The sequence below is a fragment of the Plasmodium vinckei genome (assembly GCF_900681995.1).
Source record: "Plasmodium vinckei vinckei genome assembly, chromosome: PVVCY_14".
NCBI classification, from domain to species: domain Eukaryota; phylum Apicomplexa; class Aconoidasida; order Haemosporida; family Plasmodiidae; genus Plasmodium; species Plasmodium vinckei.
Window position 1 is genome coordinate 679426 of NC_051306.1, and position 18662 is coordinate 698087.

Below are 18662 nucleotides of genomic sequence, written 5' to 3' on the forward strand. Positions count from 1 at the left end.
ATCGATTGTGTTATAGAATTTTAAAAAAATAAACTTAGTTTTTACCATGAAAACAAAATTAAAGTCTTTTTCACATAGCATTAATATATTAAAAAAATATATTTTTAATCAAGTTTATGTGATTCATTTAAATTTTGTTATTAAAACAATTTTTAAAAAAAGAGTGCAAATAATGATAAAAAATAGTAAGCATATATTAATTTGATTTTTATTATACATATTGGGATAAATATAAGAACAATTCTCATTCAAATAAAGTGTGTCTTTAAAATAAATCCAAAAAAAAAACAAATATGTGTTTCAAAACTTCCTTATAAACAATCATATTTCAGTTGAATTTAATTATGTTTAATTTTTTTTTTATTTCTATTTTTTGTCTATATTTATTTTAGTTTTTCTTTTTTCCCCATTTTAAGAGAAAAATATAAATTATATTTTTTCGTGTTAATTTTCCTATAACTAATGTTGTTTTAGTGGAAAAAATAATGTGCATAAAAAGATAAAAAATTGTGAAAATTTTTTCCAAGGTTCATTGAATATTTATGTGTACAAATAATAATTTTTTACAATCTAATAATATTTTTTAAAACAATTTTTGTTTCCTCTTTAATTATAGTATAATGATTATTTTTATAAAATATGTTCTTATAGAATAAACATATATACTAAATGAATAAGAAAATTAATATATGATATTTCAGAGAATTTTCGAGATTTTTAAAAATTTAATTATTAATTAGACAAATTAAATTTTTTTATCATAGTTTTGTTATAAAAAAAAAAAAATAATAAAATAAGGTAAAAAAATAAAATAAATGTATGCATATATTAAATATGCCTTTTATTTATTTTTCAAAAATAATGCTTCTTTACATGCACAAATGTAAATATAAACTTCCTTTTTTTAAAGGGTCATAAATAAATTTAATATAATTTTATTTGGTAAAAAAATTTATGAATTATACAAATTAAGTACTATCACAATAATTGATAGAGTAATATGTTCATTCACGAATAATACTTACATTGTGCCCAGTTTGTGGTCTCTTTTTATTATCTGTTTTCGATTTTATTAAAATTTGTTAGCATTATTATATTACAATAAGGTGACAAGGTATATTATGAACATATCATATTGTGGCACATTAAATTATTTTACAATTTCCAAATGGCAAGACGGTTTTATGATATTATATATGCATATATATAATATTTGTTTTTAAACAAATTAAAATTTATTTGCATAAATTTCAATCATCAGAGTCATCATCTCGCTCATTTTCGGGTACATATTTTTCATGAGATTGTTTACTATTACTTTTACTAGTTTTTTGATTATTTGAAGCATTTGATTTTGCATTAGTAGCGTTATTTCCACCATAAACTTCCTCATCTTCTTCGTCATCATCACTGTCATCCTCTCCGTTTCCCACATCTCCAATCATTTGCTGAAATAAGGTTGGTTCATTATCCAATTCTAAATCTTCTGGATGAACAAAAATTTCTCTCTTTATTTCAGTTGGTGAGTAAGCCTTAAATGATAAATCCAATTTTTTATCACATCCAAAATAACAATCACTAAGTAAATATATAGATACAGATAAGTTTCCTACTTTATCTACCATAAATTGTAATTTTTCTTCAATAGTTTTTTCACAATTTTTAATATGTGCATGTTTTAATATACGATCATCTCCTTTATATGTTGCAATGATCCACCATTCTTCAAACTTGGGTTGAGGGAAATATGGAGCATGTATATATCCCGAAGCTTCTTTTTCTTTTAAATTTGTTTTATCAATTTGTACGTAAATTGAAGCTACATCCCCTTTAACAATATGTGTTTCATCTTCTACTAAAATTCTAGCATTCATTTTGATATCTGGGACAATAGTACAAAATGATTTAATATCTAAAATTTGATCTTCATTCATATCAACTAATCCCTTTCGGTTTTCATGATCTTGGTGAACAAATTCGAGGATATCCTTTACACCAGATTTTCCTTTCTGCATATTCTTAATCATATCTTCATCAATATGAGGAATTTGTAATAAACTCGAACTGCGAATATCACATGCTTGTATTAAGCATCTTCTAAATGTTAAAGCTGCTTGAGCTGTTAAAAACCAATCTCGCAATATACTAATTTCTATCATACTGTGTGTTACTAATAAAGAAAATCGAAGAATTTCATTTAAATCATTTTTCAAACTGTCTGATAATAAATCATGTCTTCTTTGCATATGAGCTAATATTAAGGAATAATTTTTTGTTACAATAGGAACTTTAAACATTCTTTTTTTATATTCAGTGAGGTCTTCCATAAGTTCTTTTACAAGTTTATCATCACCTTCTCTTAATTCCAAATCTCTACTTTCTCCTGTTGCAGCTAATATTTCAGGATATGCGCTCGCTCGTGTGTTTTCATTTATTGTATAAGTTAAAAATTGTAATGTTTCTATTTTAACACCATTTGGACCATATCGTTTTTGTTTTTGATAATATATAATAAATATTGCAGGTATAAACACAAGAAATATTAAAAAAAATATTGATAATATTAATAATTGATATTTCTCATCGATAAGTAATTTTGGCAAACCAATACCCACTTTCATCATGCCTGGTCCATCGGGGTTTCCATATTTTTCATAATTCTGCTTAGATACTTCATCTGTTAATGTTTGATAAGCTTTTGTTATTAAAATAAAATTTGCAGCCGCTGATGTATCATTTGGATTTTTATCTGGGTGAAATTTTAATGATTTCAATCTATAAGCCTTTTTAATTTCTTTCATTGTTGCTCCAACAGCAATTTCTAATATTTCAAAAGGATCAAATGTTTGTATTGGTTTTGTGTTCATCATTTTCTCCACTAAAATAAATAATACCCCCCAAAATATTGTCAAAAGAACGAATTGAATTATCTTTGTATATCCAAACTTTTCCCATATTGATGTGCTTTTATTTCTTCTTTCTAATTTATCTGTGCATGGTGCACATGTACACGACCGGTAAACACTATTGTGTTTAGATCTTTTTAAATTATAATAATCATTGTTAAAAATTTTTATAATTAAAGATTTTAAATAAATGTATGTGCATGGTATTAATATGCAAATTAAAACAGTTCCAGCAAAAAAAGTGAATGCCGAGTCATCATAACTTAATAATGGCTCTTTTTTACTCTCTTTAGTAAAAGTATCGCGAAACTGTGACATTATTTATGCAGATTACAACAATGTATTTATGCTATATGCATTTATACATACACATATTATATATATATATACTTAATATATATATATTACAGCTCCACACACAAAAAAGTAAAAAAACTTATAATAAATAAAATATCTAAATACGAAATAGCATTTATAATAATGTTTATACTAAAAATTGTAATAAAAAATCTTTACTCTGTAAAAGATATAATTAATATTATAATATTACCTTAATCATTTTCTCAAAAAAATTAAAATAAAAATGGTAAACAAATATAGGGTTTTTTAATATTATTATTTTTTTTAGGAGTATAAAATTTTTTTTAAATTAATATAATATATTTTTTTTGAGTATAAATAATTTATGTATATATATATTATATATAATTAAAAAAATATTACAGCAATGGCTATTAGATTTTAATAGAATATAAAATTTGTAAAATCGTTTATACACAATTTTTTTTATTAAATACTTTAATTTAATTTTTCCATAATAATACTAAAATTAATTTTTTTTAAATATTATTAATATTTCTATTGCAATTTTATATGGCATTTCTTATTTAATTATATAATATATAAATATAAATATAGATAAAGAACAACTTTTTATCTTATTTTTAATGTGTTCAAAATATATTATATATATACTATAACCATTATGTATATATAAAGTTTAACTATATACAAAAAACAAAAAAATAAAGTATCACAATTACAAATTTATTTGATGTTTCTTTTATTAAAATTTTATATTTTTTCATAATATTTTATTATATACTTAGTTTCCCGTGTTCAATGGCTTGCCTTTTTTCTTTACTTCTTTTAACATTGAAGCAAATTCTTTACAATAGCGATTTTTTTGAAAATTTATAAATCTTATCTTTTCTATTATAACATGATTTTTCTTTAAAAATAATGTTTTTAACATTAGACTGAATGATAGTTGTCAAAATGTTCATGACACCATCTGCGCTTCAATGTTGTTTATATATACCATTTTTAAAACATGAAGTAGCTAATTTTCATATACAAATTTTTATTATATTGAAATGATTTGGACTAATTCAACCATGCTTTTTGTTTTTATTTATATTCTATGCTTTTTATATGTAATATAAAAAAGGAAATGGGTAATTAAAATTAAGTATATAATATAATACGAAAATAATATATTTATGAGTTGCCCTTAGGGATAAACACATAAGTTCCACATATGCATATAATTTCGAATTGAAGATAAAATGGTGTTTACATTATAAATGATAAATAAATTATTCTTTTAATCTTATTTGTGTGTAAGAAATGCGCCTTATATTTTTATATATTTCTATTCAAAACTTCTTCACACCAAGATAACTATATCAATGAAAAATTGACAAAATGCATTTCATGTAATATTGCTAGTTCAGTACTATTTAATGTTTTGTTTCTCTTTCCTTTTATAACTGGTCGTTCTTAAAACGTTAAATTTAAAAAAATTAACATTAAAATAAATACTAAGAAAATATATTTTTAGTACACATGTTACACACATTTTATAGCGAATATATGAGACATGGCTATACTATAAAATATTCTAAAATAATAAAATTACATACTTTTAAAGTTATTATTATAAAATTATAATAATTTATTTTTTTTTAGCATGCTTATAAATATGTTCAAGCCAAATATTATAATTGTGGCTTGTTAATTATATGTAATTTGGTACCTTATATTTCACAAAATTGTTATTTGTCATACAATTCTGATGTTTCGAACGCTTATTTATTAATAAAAAATCAATATATTATCATAATTTATTTTTTTTTATGAACAGGCAATAAATTTTTATAATTGTAGACAATATTGCTTTTGAAAGTTTAAAATAAGGGCATTCATATAATATATTTTGGCTATTTATTATTTATTTTTTTTTTTATTTGTGTGTGTAACCAATATTATATTAACAGACAGGTAGTTACACGCTCGAAATACAAAAAAATATATAAAACAATAAAATTTATTTATATTCTATTTTATTTTAATACATATTTAATTATTATACATAAATATATTACTTTTTTTTAATATGGTATTTATAAAGCTCCTTTCTCCTTTTTAAATATAAATAACGATTTCTACAACTTTTGTTCCTTGCTACTATATTTGTACAAATTAATTATATATAAGTATTTTCACACACATGCACATAGTCGATAAAATTATATTTTATACGGATAAAAAAAAATGTCAAATCGCCAAATATCATTAAAAGATAATAATTGTATAAATGCTAATGTAAGATCATTGATTAATTCGAATACACTCAATGATACTTTTGTAAATAGAAATATTACAAATGATGCCAATATACAAAATATTTTGAAAATGTATGCAAATGAATTATATTCAAGCGATGAACACAAAAGCAATTATTCTCATGTAAATAGAGAATATTTGATTCATCGCAAAACAGGACAAACTAGTAATAATACATATTTAACAAGTATAGGTCATTCAAGCAATATAATAAATTCTATAGATGAAAATCAAAAGTTACCCCCAAATAATAACTATGGTTATTGTATCTCTACAATAGAAAATAATAATCCCAACATTGCACATGTAAAGAATTCTTCCTTTTTATCTTCACCATTGCACGATGAAAACAATTACACACAAACTCATCATCATGAACAAATGACTGAGTCAGAAAGTGTAGCGATCTCAAATAATATTCATAATGAAAAACAGAGATATAATTCAATAGAATATGATAATAATAAATTGAAATCTAATGTTGAAACATTTAATGTAAGAAATAAAACAGATATTTCATCACAAGGTTTTTATGGATACGGTTGTTCATTAATTAAAAGTTGCCCCAATATCATAAATACTTGCCTAAATGTCAATATTAATAAGGATAATTCAGAAAATGACAACGATTTCAACAGCAATAATAATTTCTCTAATTATGAATCGTTTTTGATTAAAAATCAATCTTCTTCATTGCATAATTATAATGATAATAGTATGGGGAAATCCCCATTATGTAATTCCAACGTAATAACCAATATAAATGATGAATCATATACAAATATATCCAGTATGAATAATAATAACATACAAAAAAGTGTTCAAAATGATGAAAGCGAAAATCGTATTAATTTTTCGAATATAGATAGTAAAGAAGAAATTAATCATCAAGAAATAGATAATAAACATTGTGAACTCAAAAATAAAAGTAAAATATGTAACAATAGAAGTGAATGTGATCTTAAGATGGATCCTATAAACCATACACTAAATCCAGAAAAAAATTGTTCTGATTGTAATGCTACATTGGAAGAAGATGAAAATAAACAATGCTATAGTGAAAATGGTAAAGATGGTACAGAAAATAATCCATCATGTTACAATAAAAAACCAAAATCTTATTCACTAGATGATATAAAAAAAGGGAAAATTGAAGTCCCCAATATTATATTCACAAAATTACCATATAATACAAAAGGTGATAATGCAATAGATTCATATATAAAAAATAATAAGTTACTAAATTTCATGGATGATTGCAATAATTCAACTAGTCTTATTTTAAAATATCCAGAAATCTTAAAACATCAAAGCAAGAAAATTAAAGTATCACCCCAAATTGGACAGGAATTAAGAAATAAAATTGGTTCATCAATTATATACGAAGATGAGTTTGACAGAAAAAATTATTCTCCAAATGTTCAAAATTTGCATATGGGAAAGGTATTTGAAAAACACGTTTTTAGCATGTTAATAAATAAAAAAGAATTAGGAAAGAATATATTTGGATGCAGTAATAAATATAAAAAATATAAATATAATAATGACAATGGATTTTGGATAAGTAATATCGATAAAAGACGCTTAATAGACCCTGAAAAAAACGACAGCTATATTACAGAACTAGTTTATGAAAAAAATGAACCATATTCTGAAGAAATGAACAAATTAATGAAGTGTAAAAATTATGATGCTATACCACCTATAAATAGTTTTTATAAAGATAATAATTTTTATTCTCTTTTATGTGAAGAGAAAATGTTTACCGGTAATCTAAATACTGAAATAGCAACTATTATGCGTAGATACGACATTGATAGTGTTTCAAATTATAAAACGATTATCTCAGATGGATATATAATATCGTGGAAGTAATATTAATATAATAGGCAATGTTTGTATATGTCCCTGTCCGTATAAAAATATATTTAAATACCGAACTGTTTGTTAACATGACCTTATATTTGTATCGACATTTGTTTGTATTTTTTGTAGTATAAGAATATATCTAATTTTATTAAAATGCATAATTATCTAAATTACTTTAGTGACATACTTTAAACATTAATTATATATAAAAAAATATATGCATATTTATACTTCTTTTGTTAACAAAATTAACTCCCCTATGCTTAAACTATATAAGGCATAGTAACAATTATTAAGGATCTTTTGTTTGCTTCCACTGTAATATTAAAATAGATATTTAATATTAATATGGTTTTTTGATATCAAATTGATATATTTTTTTTACTTAATATTTTTAATAGGGTATAAAATTATGGATTATACCTATATGTTATATATAAGCAAAATAAGGGCTAAGCTTATATCATGTGTAAATCAAATTACATATCAAACACTAAAAAGAGATAAAAATAATATATTTCTTTAAATTTTTAAAATATTATATTTTTTTCCAGTAATGGGAGAAAATAAATAACTGCATTATTTGTATATTTTTTATAATATTGTTAATCCCAATAAATAATATATAGTTTGCATTATATATACATAACACATTTTAAAAAATATCGATACGTGTAATTTTATTATTTTTCATTATACTATTATTTTTCTTAGTGCACATAATATTATTAAATAATATTATTTCTTTCATGTAATTAAAATTACATTAAAAAATAAATTATAGAGAAAAACAATAGATGTAATGTTATTTTCTTTATACACCATTTGCTTATTTTATACGGCATATATTAATTATAATTTTTTTTTATTGCAACTTTTTATATTTTTCCTTACATAAATCACGTTGTTTTTTTAAATAAATATATATGTATAAATGTGTTTGTTATAAAAACAAAAAAATTGGGTTATGTTATAATTCAAAGTATTTATAGATAAGTAATAAAATTTATATATGCATGCATAAATGTTATTATTACATTTTTATAAAGTTACATATTTTATTTTATTATATTTTTTTATATAAATATAGAAATTTATTTAAAATTTTCATATGAGATAAAGGCTTAAGGATATGTTGAAAAAACGTTAAGAATATATGTTAATTTTTTTTATAAATTCCACGACAAACATAGACTTCTATATAGTATATACATTTTCATGTTATTAATTATCTGCACATAAATAAGTATGCTTTTTAAATATATTTAAAAATATTATTGTTGTTTCAATAATAAAATATTGTGTAAAAATAATATTATGGCATAATTATAGAGTTATAATTTGTTAAAGGCGTGCTATACATTTTTTGTTTTTAATAGTTTACCATTATGCTTTTATTAAACCTATACTTTTTTGTTAATGTTGCAAAGATATAGATCTATATACTAGAAAGTGGTGCATATATAGCTATATATACATGTGTTTATATATGAATTTTGGATATACATTATTGTGTGTATATCCTTGTCAAAAGTTGCTGATAAATTTATTGTAAATTTATATGCATATAATGCACATGTGCCCATGTGCTGATATATATGCTAGTTTTAAGATAAAATAATATTGAGCTTTATCGAAATTCTTCATTAAACCCCTAAAATTTTATTATAATTTTAAGACCCTCATAAAAAAAAAGCGAGGAACTAAGTGTACAAAAAAACTACCAAACAATGAGTCCCGAAAATATGGGTGTGAAAAAAAATGATAGGAGTGGCAATATTTCTAATGAAGAGAAAGATGAATTGCTTCAAGACAATACGAAATCTGAAATAGAAAATAAGTTAAATTTCGAAAAAAACGATAATGTATTATCTAATGATAATGATAACACGTTATTAAAAAAAAAAGAAAATGTGTATGAAAAAATACCAAGCATATATGATGAAGTTAAAAATATTCATGACATTGACCATATTTACATACGCGGCCATAAAAGTTCATGCTCTGATACGGAATATATTAATTATCTATCTTATGAAATCTATGAAAGAGAAAGAATCAATTCTCTATGTTCTATGAATCATGAATTTGATTTAATAAATGACAGTATAAAAATAAATGAAGCCCTCTTAAACAATTTTAAATGGAGATGCAATTTTAATAATGATAATTCGAATGGTGTAGAAAAGGAAAACAGTAATATATTAAATAATATTAATAATTCTGAAATAAATGAGAACAGATCAACTATATATAATAATAATGAAAAAGGGCAAAAGAGTATGTTGTTCAACGAAAAACTAAAACATTTATATAAGGAATATTTGTCATATTCAATACCCGAATCCCCCAGAAATGGGAAAGGGGTTGTAAATAGTCTTAATAATTTTCAAAGCAAACTATTTGATATCGAAATAAGCAACAACACATGGGTGAACATAGAATCTGATAGAATTCATTCTAATTGTTCTGATTATAAAAGTACTATATATAATAGCAATAGTCTAAATAACAGTACTATGAGCATTATTAGTGATGAAACTATTAATAATAGTAGCAATTTAATAGGGAATAATATAATATATGGGTATTTAAATAATAATATAAAATTAGAATATCATAAATACAAAAAATTTAACGATATTCTTTATTATAGTCACATATTATATATATGTGAAAGTATATATGATATATGTATAAAATACCAAAAAGCTAGTATACACCATAAGAGAATAAAGCAAAAGTATGCAAATTTAATATTTTGTAAAAATTTATCACATAAAAATTCAAAAGATATAATACAATTAGTACGTGAATATGAAAAAATAGTACGTAAAAATAGCTTTAATAAAGATGCTTATATAAATGCTAAAAATAATAAAACTGAATTTAATAAAAACTTCAAATATGATTATTATTATGATAATAATGATTCAGATGCTGAAAATTGTAATGGCATGTTTTTTAATTTTTTATTACAAAGAGTTGAGAAAATTAAAAATATAAATAAATATAAAGAATTTTGTGATCATCTAGAAAAAGTAATAGGGGATAAAAATTATACATTTAAAGAATATTGTGATATTTTTTCTAACCTTATTATTACAAATATAATAAATGTTGTTCCATTTTCAAAATTTCATTTATTTATTAAAATTATAGTTAATTATTTTTGGAGGTCTTCTAAACACCAAGAATCTGGGTATAAAAATACTATTGATTTAATTAAATTTTGTAATGCACAACATAACAATGAAATGAAAGCTTCAAATACAATACAGAAAGATAAAGACAGTCATAAACCTTTGCATGGCTCAATTGTTCAACTAAATTATTTAGATCCAATTGAAAATAATAATTGTGTGTCTAATTCTTCTATTCCATCTAATAATCCAGATAATAATTTAGAAAGTAATATGTCTATGACATCTAAAATTAATTTAGAGGACACATCTACACTTAATAATGCACAAAATGAAAAGAAAGTACTATCATTTGAAACAGATATGTTAGATGACAAAGATATTAACGTTATAAAAAAATTTGCTGCATTACCAAAATATAGAAAAACGTATGCAAATAGTAGATTTAAATTAAATCAAACTATTAGTATATATGATTTATTACGTGATAAAAATTGTAAAGAAAAACCTTATGCCCATAACAGTGGTATGAGGAAGAAATAAGCATCTTGGCAATTTTCCATAAAATTAACATAGAAGCACAAAACAATAAATTAAATATTATCAAATACTATATGTTCCCAATAATTAGTCTATAATTAATTCGCGAATAAATTGCGAAATGTATATATATTCGTTATAATTATTATACTATATCCAAATTATATTAAATTAAAGGGTAGACACCTGAAATAATTAAAATTTCAAACTTCATTCAACGAGTTTGAAGACATAAGCAATTATACAGTTATATATAAAGTGTAACTAAAATAGTGTGAATATACTTTATACATGTGTATTACTATTTAAATAGCTTCATTCATGAAATGTATATATATATATGATCCAAATTAAGTTGATGAAAAAAAATCTGGACATTTATTTCGCCCTTGCATAGTATAGTGATATAGTAATATTTTGTAATATTTTATAGTAATTAAATAATAATTAAATAATTACACATTAATATAGTTTCATAAATGCTCATGCCAAACTGAGCGTATGCATATATATATTAATATGTGTTAATGTCGTTGTATATTTGCATCTATATGTACGAATTTATGGGATATGTATCTCATATTTATATTATGTGAGTTGTTAGTGTTGTATCTCAATTAAGGATATTCTTTATTTGTTTTCCGAAATATTTTAAAAATTTTGTGTATCATCACAATTATATGATTTTCCATTTTTGAATTATTGCAAAAAATCGAACATTTTCGTGTGACATATATACCTTTAATATATGATTTAATTTTTTCTTAAAACTTTTTATATCAAATAATTTTTAAACAATAATTTATATATACAGAAATAATTAATATTATTTCATCCAATTAAATAAGAAACTATATAATTCCAATTTAAATCATTATTCTTACTACCTAATATTTATACACAAAATTTATATCTACATTTTTTCTATTTTAAATGTCTCGATTTGAAAAATTATTAGCATTTTCCAAAAGTATATTCTTTATATTCGAGACTGTATCAATTATATTTCAAAAGACAAAAAACACTATGACAACAACTGTAGATTTATAGCATCTACCAATATAAATAAGTTTTAACTTTTCATTTTTCATATACCTTATGAAATATATATAATGGAAAATCGACACAATAATTAGTAAAACTATCTAAATTTCATGCGTGTGAAATGTATAATAAAAACTACATAGAAATGGGAATATATATGTCTGGTAATACCACTATGCAGACATTATATTTAACTATATTTGTTTTATTTTATTAACTTTCCTTTTTTTCTTTAAATAATAAAGATTTATGGCATTGTCATTATAATTTTATACATTTTTAACCTTTTACTTTTCCAGATAATCACATTATATAGAAAAATGTTTATTTATTATGCGATTTATAAATAAATTTGTAAATAATATATTATATACAAACTTGGTTTGTGCATTATGATGTAATTGAATGGATTTGCAAACCTTTAAATATATTTTATAATAAAAAAATTAACACTTTGAAAAATATTTCAAAAATTCTAATAAGGGAAAAAATAATATTTTATATTTTAAAAAAATAATTTTAAAATTCAGTTTTCTTTCAAATTACATATTATGTATAAATATAAAAAAAATTATATGCATTATTATTTTACCCCATTTTGTTGTGCTCCCATATTTCAAATGCTATGAAAAGAAAAATTATATAAAAAATAATTTAAAATCAAGCGATGCCTTTATCGTGCATAATAAATTTTTTATTCATGAGTAAGCGCAAATATTATATATAAATTTATTAAGTAAATATTAATGGCATAGTATACTTAATGATAAATATTTTATTTTCTAAAGTATAATATTTGATTATATATAATTCCAATGCGTAAAGCTGCCTGGTCTTTCTTTTCCACATACTCCGCAAATATATTTTTTCATTGTGTTTTAAAGTTAAATTTCATGCATAAATATTTTATAATTCTAATAATCTTATTATTTTTCATCCATATATTTTCCTTTTAAATTTCTATATCATTTTTTATTTTATTAAAATATATTTTTTTTCCGTTATTAATTATATTTAAGAGATATAATTTCCTCACAAAATTTTCTTAATATACTACCATTTTTTTTTGTATATATATAATTTTTTCTTTTTTTTTGTATTATATATTATTTCTTTTAATATTAAAGACTATAACTATTTGTACTTTACATTTATTGTTCGTCCTCATTTTTATTCATTGGCTTTTTATTGTTATTTTTGTTTTAATTTCTATACATTTAATTAAATGTTCGCAATTGTAATTGGATAATATATGCAGAGCTATTGAATATACACTAACCCAAAATAACACACTCGCCACAGTCCTATATATATATATATATCAGCAGTTGACATATTGCCATTTAGAATTACAGTAACATTAGTAACATATTAACACGACAATAGTATTAAAATTGTAGAGAGTAATATTTGGTAGCATATAAAAATTAAGAGCATAGATATATATAAAATAATAGTATATTATGAGACGTATATATCTGAAAAAAAATTAGTGATGAATATTAAGGGAGAAAGAAAAAATGTCATCCTGGTTCAAACATAATTATGATGAAAACAGCGATGAAGAAGAGAATATTATAGTTCGGTTCGCCGACTATGAGACCTTTAAGTCTTATGTATTAAATAAATATGATAAAACACATAAATTATACAATTGTCAAACGGATAATATATATTTTTATACAGTTAAATGGATTACTTTTATAAATAGGAAAGTTCCAATTTTACTTCAAAATCAAAATGGGCCATGCCCTCTATTATGTATAGCTAATATACTATTATTACGAAATCAATTACATATAGATAAAAAAATAAAAAAAATATCTCAAAAAGTATTAGAAGACAAGATAATAAGTATATTATTGGAATCAAATAAAAAAAATGTAATAAATAATAGTGCTTCATGTAATTATAGAAAAAATATAATTGAGTGTATAGATATATTACCACAATTAAAATATGGATTAGATGTAAATTGTAAATTTACAGATATCCAATCATTTGAATATACTAAAGGATTATGTATATTTGATATGTTAAATATTCCACTATATCATGGCTGGGTAATATCAGCTGATGATAAAATGTTTTATCCTTATTTAAAGGATTATTCATATAATGTTATTATAAATAAAGTTATTAAATATAATGAATATTATGAAAAAAAAAAAAGAGCTATGACTGCAGAAGAATCATCAAATGAACAATTGATAATTATGTCACAGGCTCTAAATTTATATTTTGAAAGTGATGATGGAGGCAATTGTGATCCTCCAAAAAAAATAGAAGAAAAAAAGAATATCCATATAAATGATATGACTATTTCAAAAGCTAATTCAAATGCAAGTAAAAAATTAGAATTTAAAACACATGAACATATAAATACAATGCCTATTGAAAGCTCTAATTCAAGTTTTAACATAAAAACTTCTAGCAACATAAATAACAAAGTAACAAAATCCCAAAGCACTAGCATACCAATATTCCCTGATGATTTGGATAAAAATATTGACGATAATTTTAAAACAAATATGGGTCAAAATTCGGTTCTTAATTTAGGTAACTATAATGTTGATCATGACCCTTGGGAAGATACGGGCAAAACGGAGTTCAATAGAAAATTTATGAATACCAATCAAAATTCATATAACAATGAAATAGGAACAATTAATAATAATTGTAATATAGGCAATAATAAAAGTAATGCAAATCAAAATTCTGCTAACAATAATAATGATAATTCTCATGGAAAAAAAAATACTATTATCCCGGTTTTTTTGAAAAGGGACAAAACAAATAGTAAAGGTGATAAAACAGAAATAGTTAATCCAGAATGGATAACTAAAGCTGGAGATGTATTAAAAAAAAAAAAAGAATCTTTATCACTTTTATTTTCGTCCCCATTACATAAAAAAACTAAAAGTAAGGATAAGCAAGCCACAAATGATAGTGAAAATGTAAATACAGAAATTCAAAATGGAGATATAAAACGTCCTTTAAAAATAGAATATATTGATAGTGAAGAAAATAAAATAAATACCCCTAAATTTCCAGATGATATTATATCCGCTAGTGATAATTTTAAATCGAATATTTTAGATACTAGCGTAAATAATAATGATACAAATTATGAGATATTTGGAAAAGGGGATAGAAACAAAAATTCAATTAGTAAAGTGCATTCTGAAAATATTATAGATAATGATAATAAATATAAAGAGCATATAATTATAAATAATTATAATACTAATGTCAATTTAACGCCACACGAATTTCATGAAGCATTAATTATACTTGAATTTTTAGAAGTTTATAAAAGCCAATTAACATTAGTTGGCTTGAAGTTATTACAAGAAAATTTAAATGCTAACCAGCTAGTAGCATTTTTTAGAAATAATCATTTTAATACTCTTTTTAAATATAACAATAAATTATTTTTATTAATTGGAGATATTTCTTTTTTGCATTTAAGATGCACATGGGAATTATTTGATAGTGTAACTAATGACACTACTTATTGTGATAATGATTTTAAATGTATAACAGGCGATAATATGTCAAATTTTTTCAATCAGCATATATCAATTTTAAACATTGATGAAAACATGAATAATTTGAAAGCAGATGGGCAAATTCCAAATGGATATTCATCCTATTTAAATAATAAAAAAAAAAAAAAAAAATGTACAATCATGTAGTTATTATGGACATGTTATGTATATGTTTTTTTTTATTTATTTCTTCGTTAACGTATTATGTTTTAATGCTTTATAAGATCTACATACACAATTGCAAGTTTATATTTATTCGGTATATTTATAATCATGAAGATATTTGTTATTATGTTGTTTATTTTTTTTGTCCTTTTTATGATGCATTTAAATAGAAAAAAATTACTTCGATTTTTAATTAATCTATGTAGATATTGCTTATATATCATTTCCTTTTTAATAATAATAGTTACCATTATTATTTATAAGGTCTTTTTATTTTTTAATTATTTTTTTTTACTATTTATTTTTTATTCTTATTACCATCCCACCGTTTTTTGAATTAAATTAATTTTATTAAATGCATTATACCTTATGCTGAGAAATCCACGTATATCTATATGTCTATATATACACACATTTGTATTTCGTTTAAAACTTATTTACATATTTATGGGAGTTTAATTAAATTCTTACATAATTGATCATATTTTTAATATTTTATAAAATGATAATACACAACTTCAGCTGTATTATTATTTCACACAAGGATATGTATGTATATTCTATACATACCCATGCATGATTTAAAGAAGCTTTTTCAATAAAACTATTTTTTCTTTTAAACAACTATCACTATTAATGAAACTATTTGAATATTCAAGAATAATATTATAAAGTTTTTTTAAAAACTCTTTCTCTTTTTTATCAATAAACAAAAAAATATAATTTTCCTTTCCATTATTTGTCATCATATAAAATATGTTTATTAAATTTTCATAATACTCTGAATATGTTCCAAGGAATATATCCCCATTTTTGTCGTTCTTGAATTTATCTTCGAACATTCTTTTGCTAGATTCCTCATGCTTATAATTTTTTATGTCATCTATTTGGGTTTCTCTTATTTCTCTTTTATTTTCTCCCAATGAAATTGCACATAAATTTTTGAGTATATGATCCAATATGTCTACATACATATCCTTATCTAAATGAAAATTAAATATGTTTTCTTCTAAAAATGCCATTTTTAAAATATTCATTTGATGCTTAAAATTATTTTTTACTTCATCTGAATTCCATAATATTTCAAAATTTATTTTGTTTTTAATTTTAAAATTTTTGGATATGCTTTCACTAGAGTTACTTGACACAAATTCATTCTGAGATTCTTTTGAGTCAATTATTTCTTCATTATTAAATACTTTTAGATCTATTGGATTGCTTAAATATTTGTTTATTAGCGATTTTCCATTTCGATCCTCCTCCTCAATTACTTTTGTTACACTTTCTGATGGCTGTGTTTCTTCATTTTCTTCACTTTCACTATCAATGCTCTCTTTTTTTTTCGTTTCTTCCTTTTCTATACTTTTTACATTACTTATCTCTGTTTTACACATTCTATGATATATTTTTTTTGAATTTTCCAATTCCTTACAATTATAATTTTGTGTCGTGTCTTTAATCTGGTTATTCATATCTTCTTTGGTAATATCCTTTGATATAACTTCAATAGTAACTAATTTTTTTTTTAACTGGAAATGATCTAAATGGGTAGATGTATATTCATATTGTATTCGTTCATATTTTTTAATATTATTTTGTTTTATTTTATTTTGTATTAATTGGATATATTTGTTAATAGTTACCAACATGCCAGAATCAACATATTTTACATAATCACTAGAATGTTTAAAATCTTTGAGAGCTTGCTTATAAATTTTTAGTTTATATCTAGCTATTCCTCTTAGATAATATGCTTTAAATATAATATATGTAACATTTATTGAAATTAAATCATGAATACAATATTGTTTATTTTCTATTTGTTCATGTAAAAATTTGTTAAAAAATATAATAATACATGTACAATCTTTTATACTTTCATAATAACTTGACAATCGTTGAAAAACTAATGATCTATTTATAAGTGTTTTAGTTCTGAGTATAAATAAGTCTTTTGTCTTTTTATTGTTTAAATAATAATTATTTGATATAACATCTATTTGTAATTCGTTATCATAATATTTTTCGATTTCTATAAAAATATTGTTTTTTTTTAATTCGAAATCTATATAATTTATTATATCATTATAATTTTCTAAACATTTACTATATTTCTCATTTTTGTAATTTATTTTCCCTTCTTCATTTTTGCAAAGATATATATCTATTGCTTTATTACTTGCTTTTGCGATTTCGCTATTTTCATTGCTTAAGTTTAATTTGAGTTTTATCTCTTCTTCATTTTGGCATATATTTATGCATTCATTTGGTTTCTTATCAATATCACTCTTGTTATTGCCACGATGGTCACAAAGTTTTGTCTGACTTATTTCTTTTTCATTTGTCTCAAAATCTTTTTTTTCTTTATTTAATTTATATACAGGATCATTATTAATGCTATGATCTGAATCCTCAACCACTTCAACTTTATTTGTCTCTTTGATTATTTTTTTTTTTACAAATATATCATTTTGGCTATTTAAGGAATTTTCATCTTTCTGGTTAAAATCTTTTGTATTGCTAGCAACATCCACTTTTGTGGGTTCTCCTATTCTCTTTCCAAAGCTATAATTATCAGTACATTTTTTTATATTATTATTTTCTAGCTTATTTTTCTTCTTTTCATTATCTTCTATTTCTTTTTTTTTAATATCATCTTGCCATTTATATAGATCCTCAAAATATTCTCTTATTTCTGCTGAATTATATTTTAGCTGTTTTGCTATTTCAGCATGCGACATGCCCATTTTGTTTGAAATCTCTATTGAGTATTATTACTATTACAATTATTATTTATTTTGTGATTTTATTTTTAA

The 18662-nt window shown here is 22.1% G+C and overlaps 5 protein-coding genes across 5 annotated transcripts; 3 read left to right on the top strand and 2 right to left on the bottom strand.

Annotated features, from left to right (window-relative positions):
- Window positions 1-1250: 1250 nt before the first annotated feature.
- Window positions 1251-2870, bottom strand: PVVCY_1401880 (translocation protein SEC63, putative; the record flags this gene model as incomplete). Its single annotated transcript, XM_008624835.2, has 1 exon — window positions 1251-2870. One exon carries the CDS (start codon window positions 2868-2870, stop codon window positions 1251-1253), a length of 1620 nt encoding a protein of 539 aa, XP_008623057.2.
- Window positions 2871-5462: 2592 nt separating this feature from the next.
- On the top strand, window positions 5463-7409 carry PVVCY_1401890 (conserved Plasmodium protein, unknown function; the record flags this gene model as incomplete). Its single annotated transcript, XM_008624834.1, has 1 exon — window positions 5463-7409. One exon carries the CDS (start codon window positions 5463-5465, stop codon window positions 7407-7409), a length of 1947 nt encoding a protein of 648 aa, XP_008623056.1.
- Window positions 7410-9133: 1724 nt separating this feature from the next.
- PVVCY_1401900 (conserved Plasmodium protein, unknown function) lies at window positions 9134-11089 on the top strand (the record flags this gene model as incomplete). Its single annotated transcript, XM_008624833.1, has 1 exon — window positions 9134-11089. The coding sequence occupies one exon, from the start codon at window positions 9134-9136 to the stop codon at window positions 11087-11089; it is 1956 nt and encodes a 651-aa protein (XP_008623055.1).
- A 2561-nt stretch (window positions 11090-13650) lies between these two features.
- PVVCY_1401910 (conserved protein, unknown function) lies at window positions 13651-15828 on the top strand (the record flags this gene model as incomplete). The annotated part of the gene is made up of 1 exon (XM_008624832.1): window positions 13651-15828. One exon carries the CDS (start codon window positions 13651-13653, stop codon window positions 15826-15828), a length of 2178 nt encoding a protein of 725 aa, XP_008623054.1.
- Window positions 15829-16427: 599 nt separating this feature from the next.
- PVVCY_1401920 (conserved Plasmodium protein, unknown function) lies at window positions 16428-18593 on the bottom strand (the record flags this gene model as incomplete). Its single annotated transcript, XM_008624831.1, has 1 exon — window positions 16428-18593. One exon carries the CDS (start codon window positions 18591-18593, stop codon window positions 16428-16430), a length of 2166 nt encoding a protein of 721 aa, XP_008623053.1.
- Window positions 18594-18662: the final 69 nt, after the last annotated feature.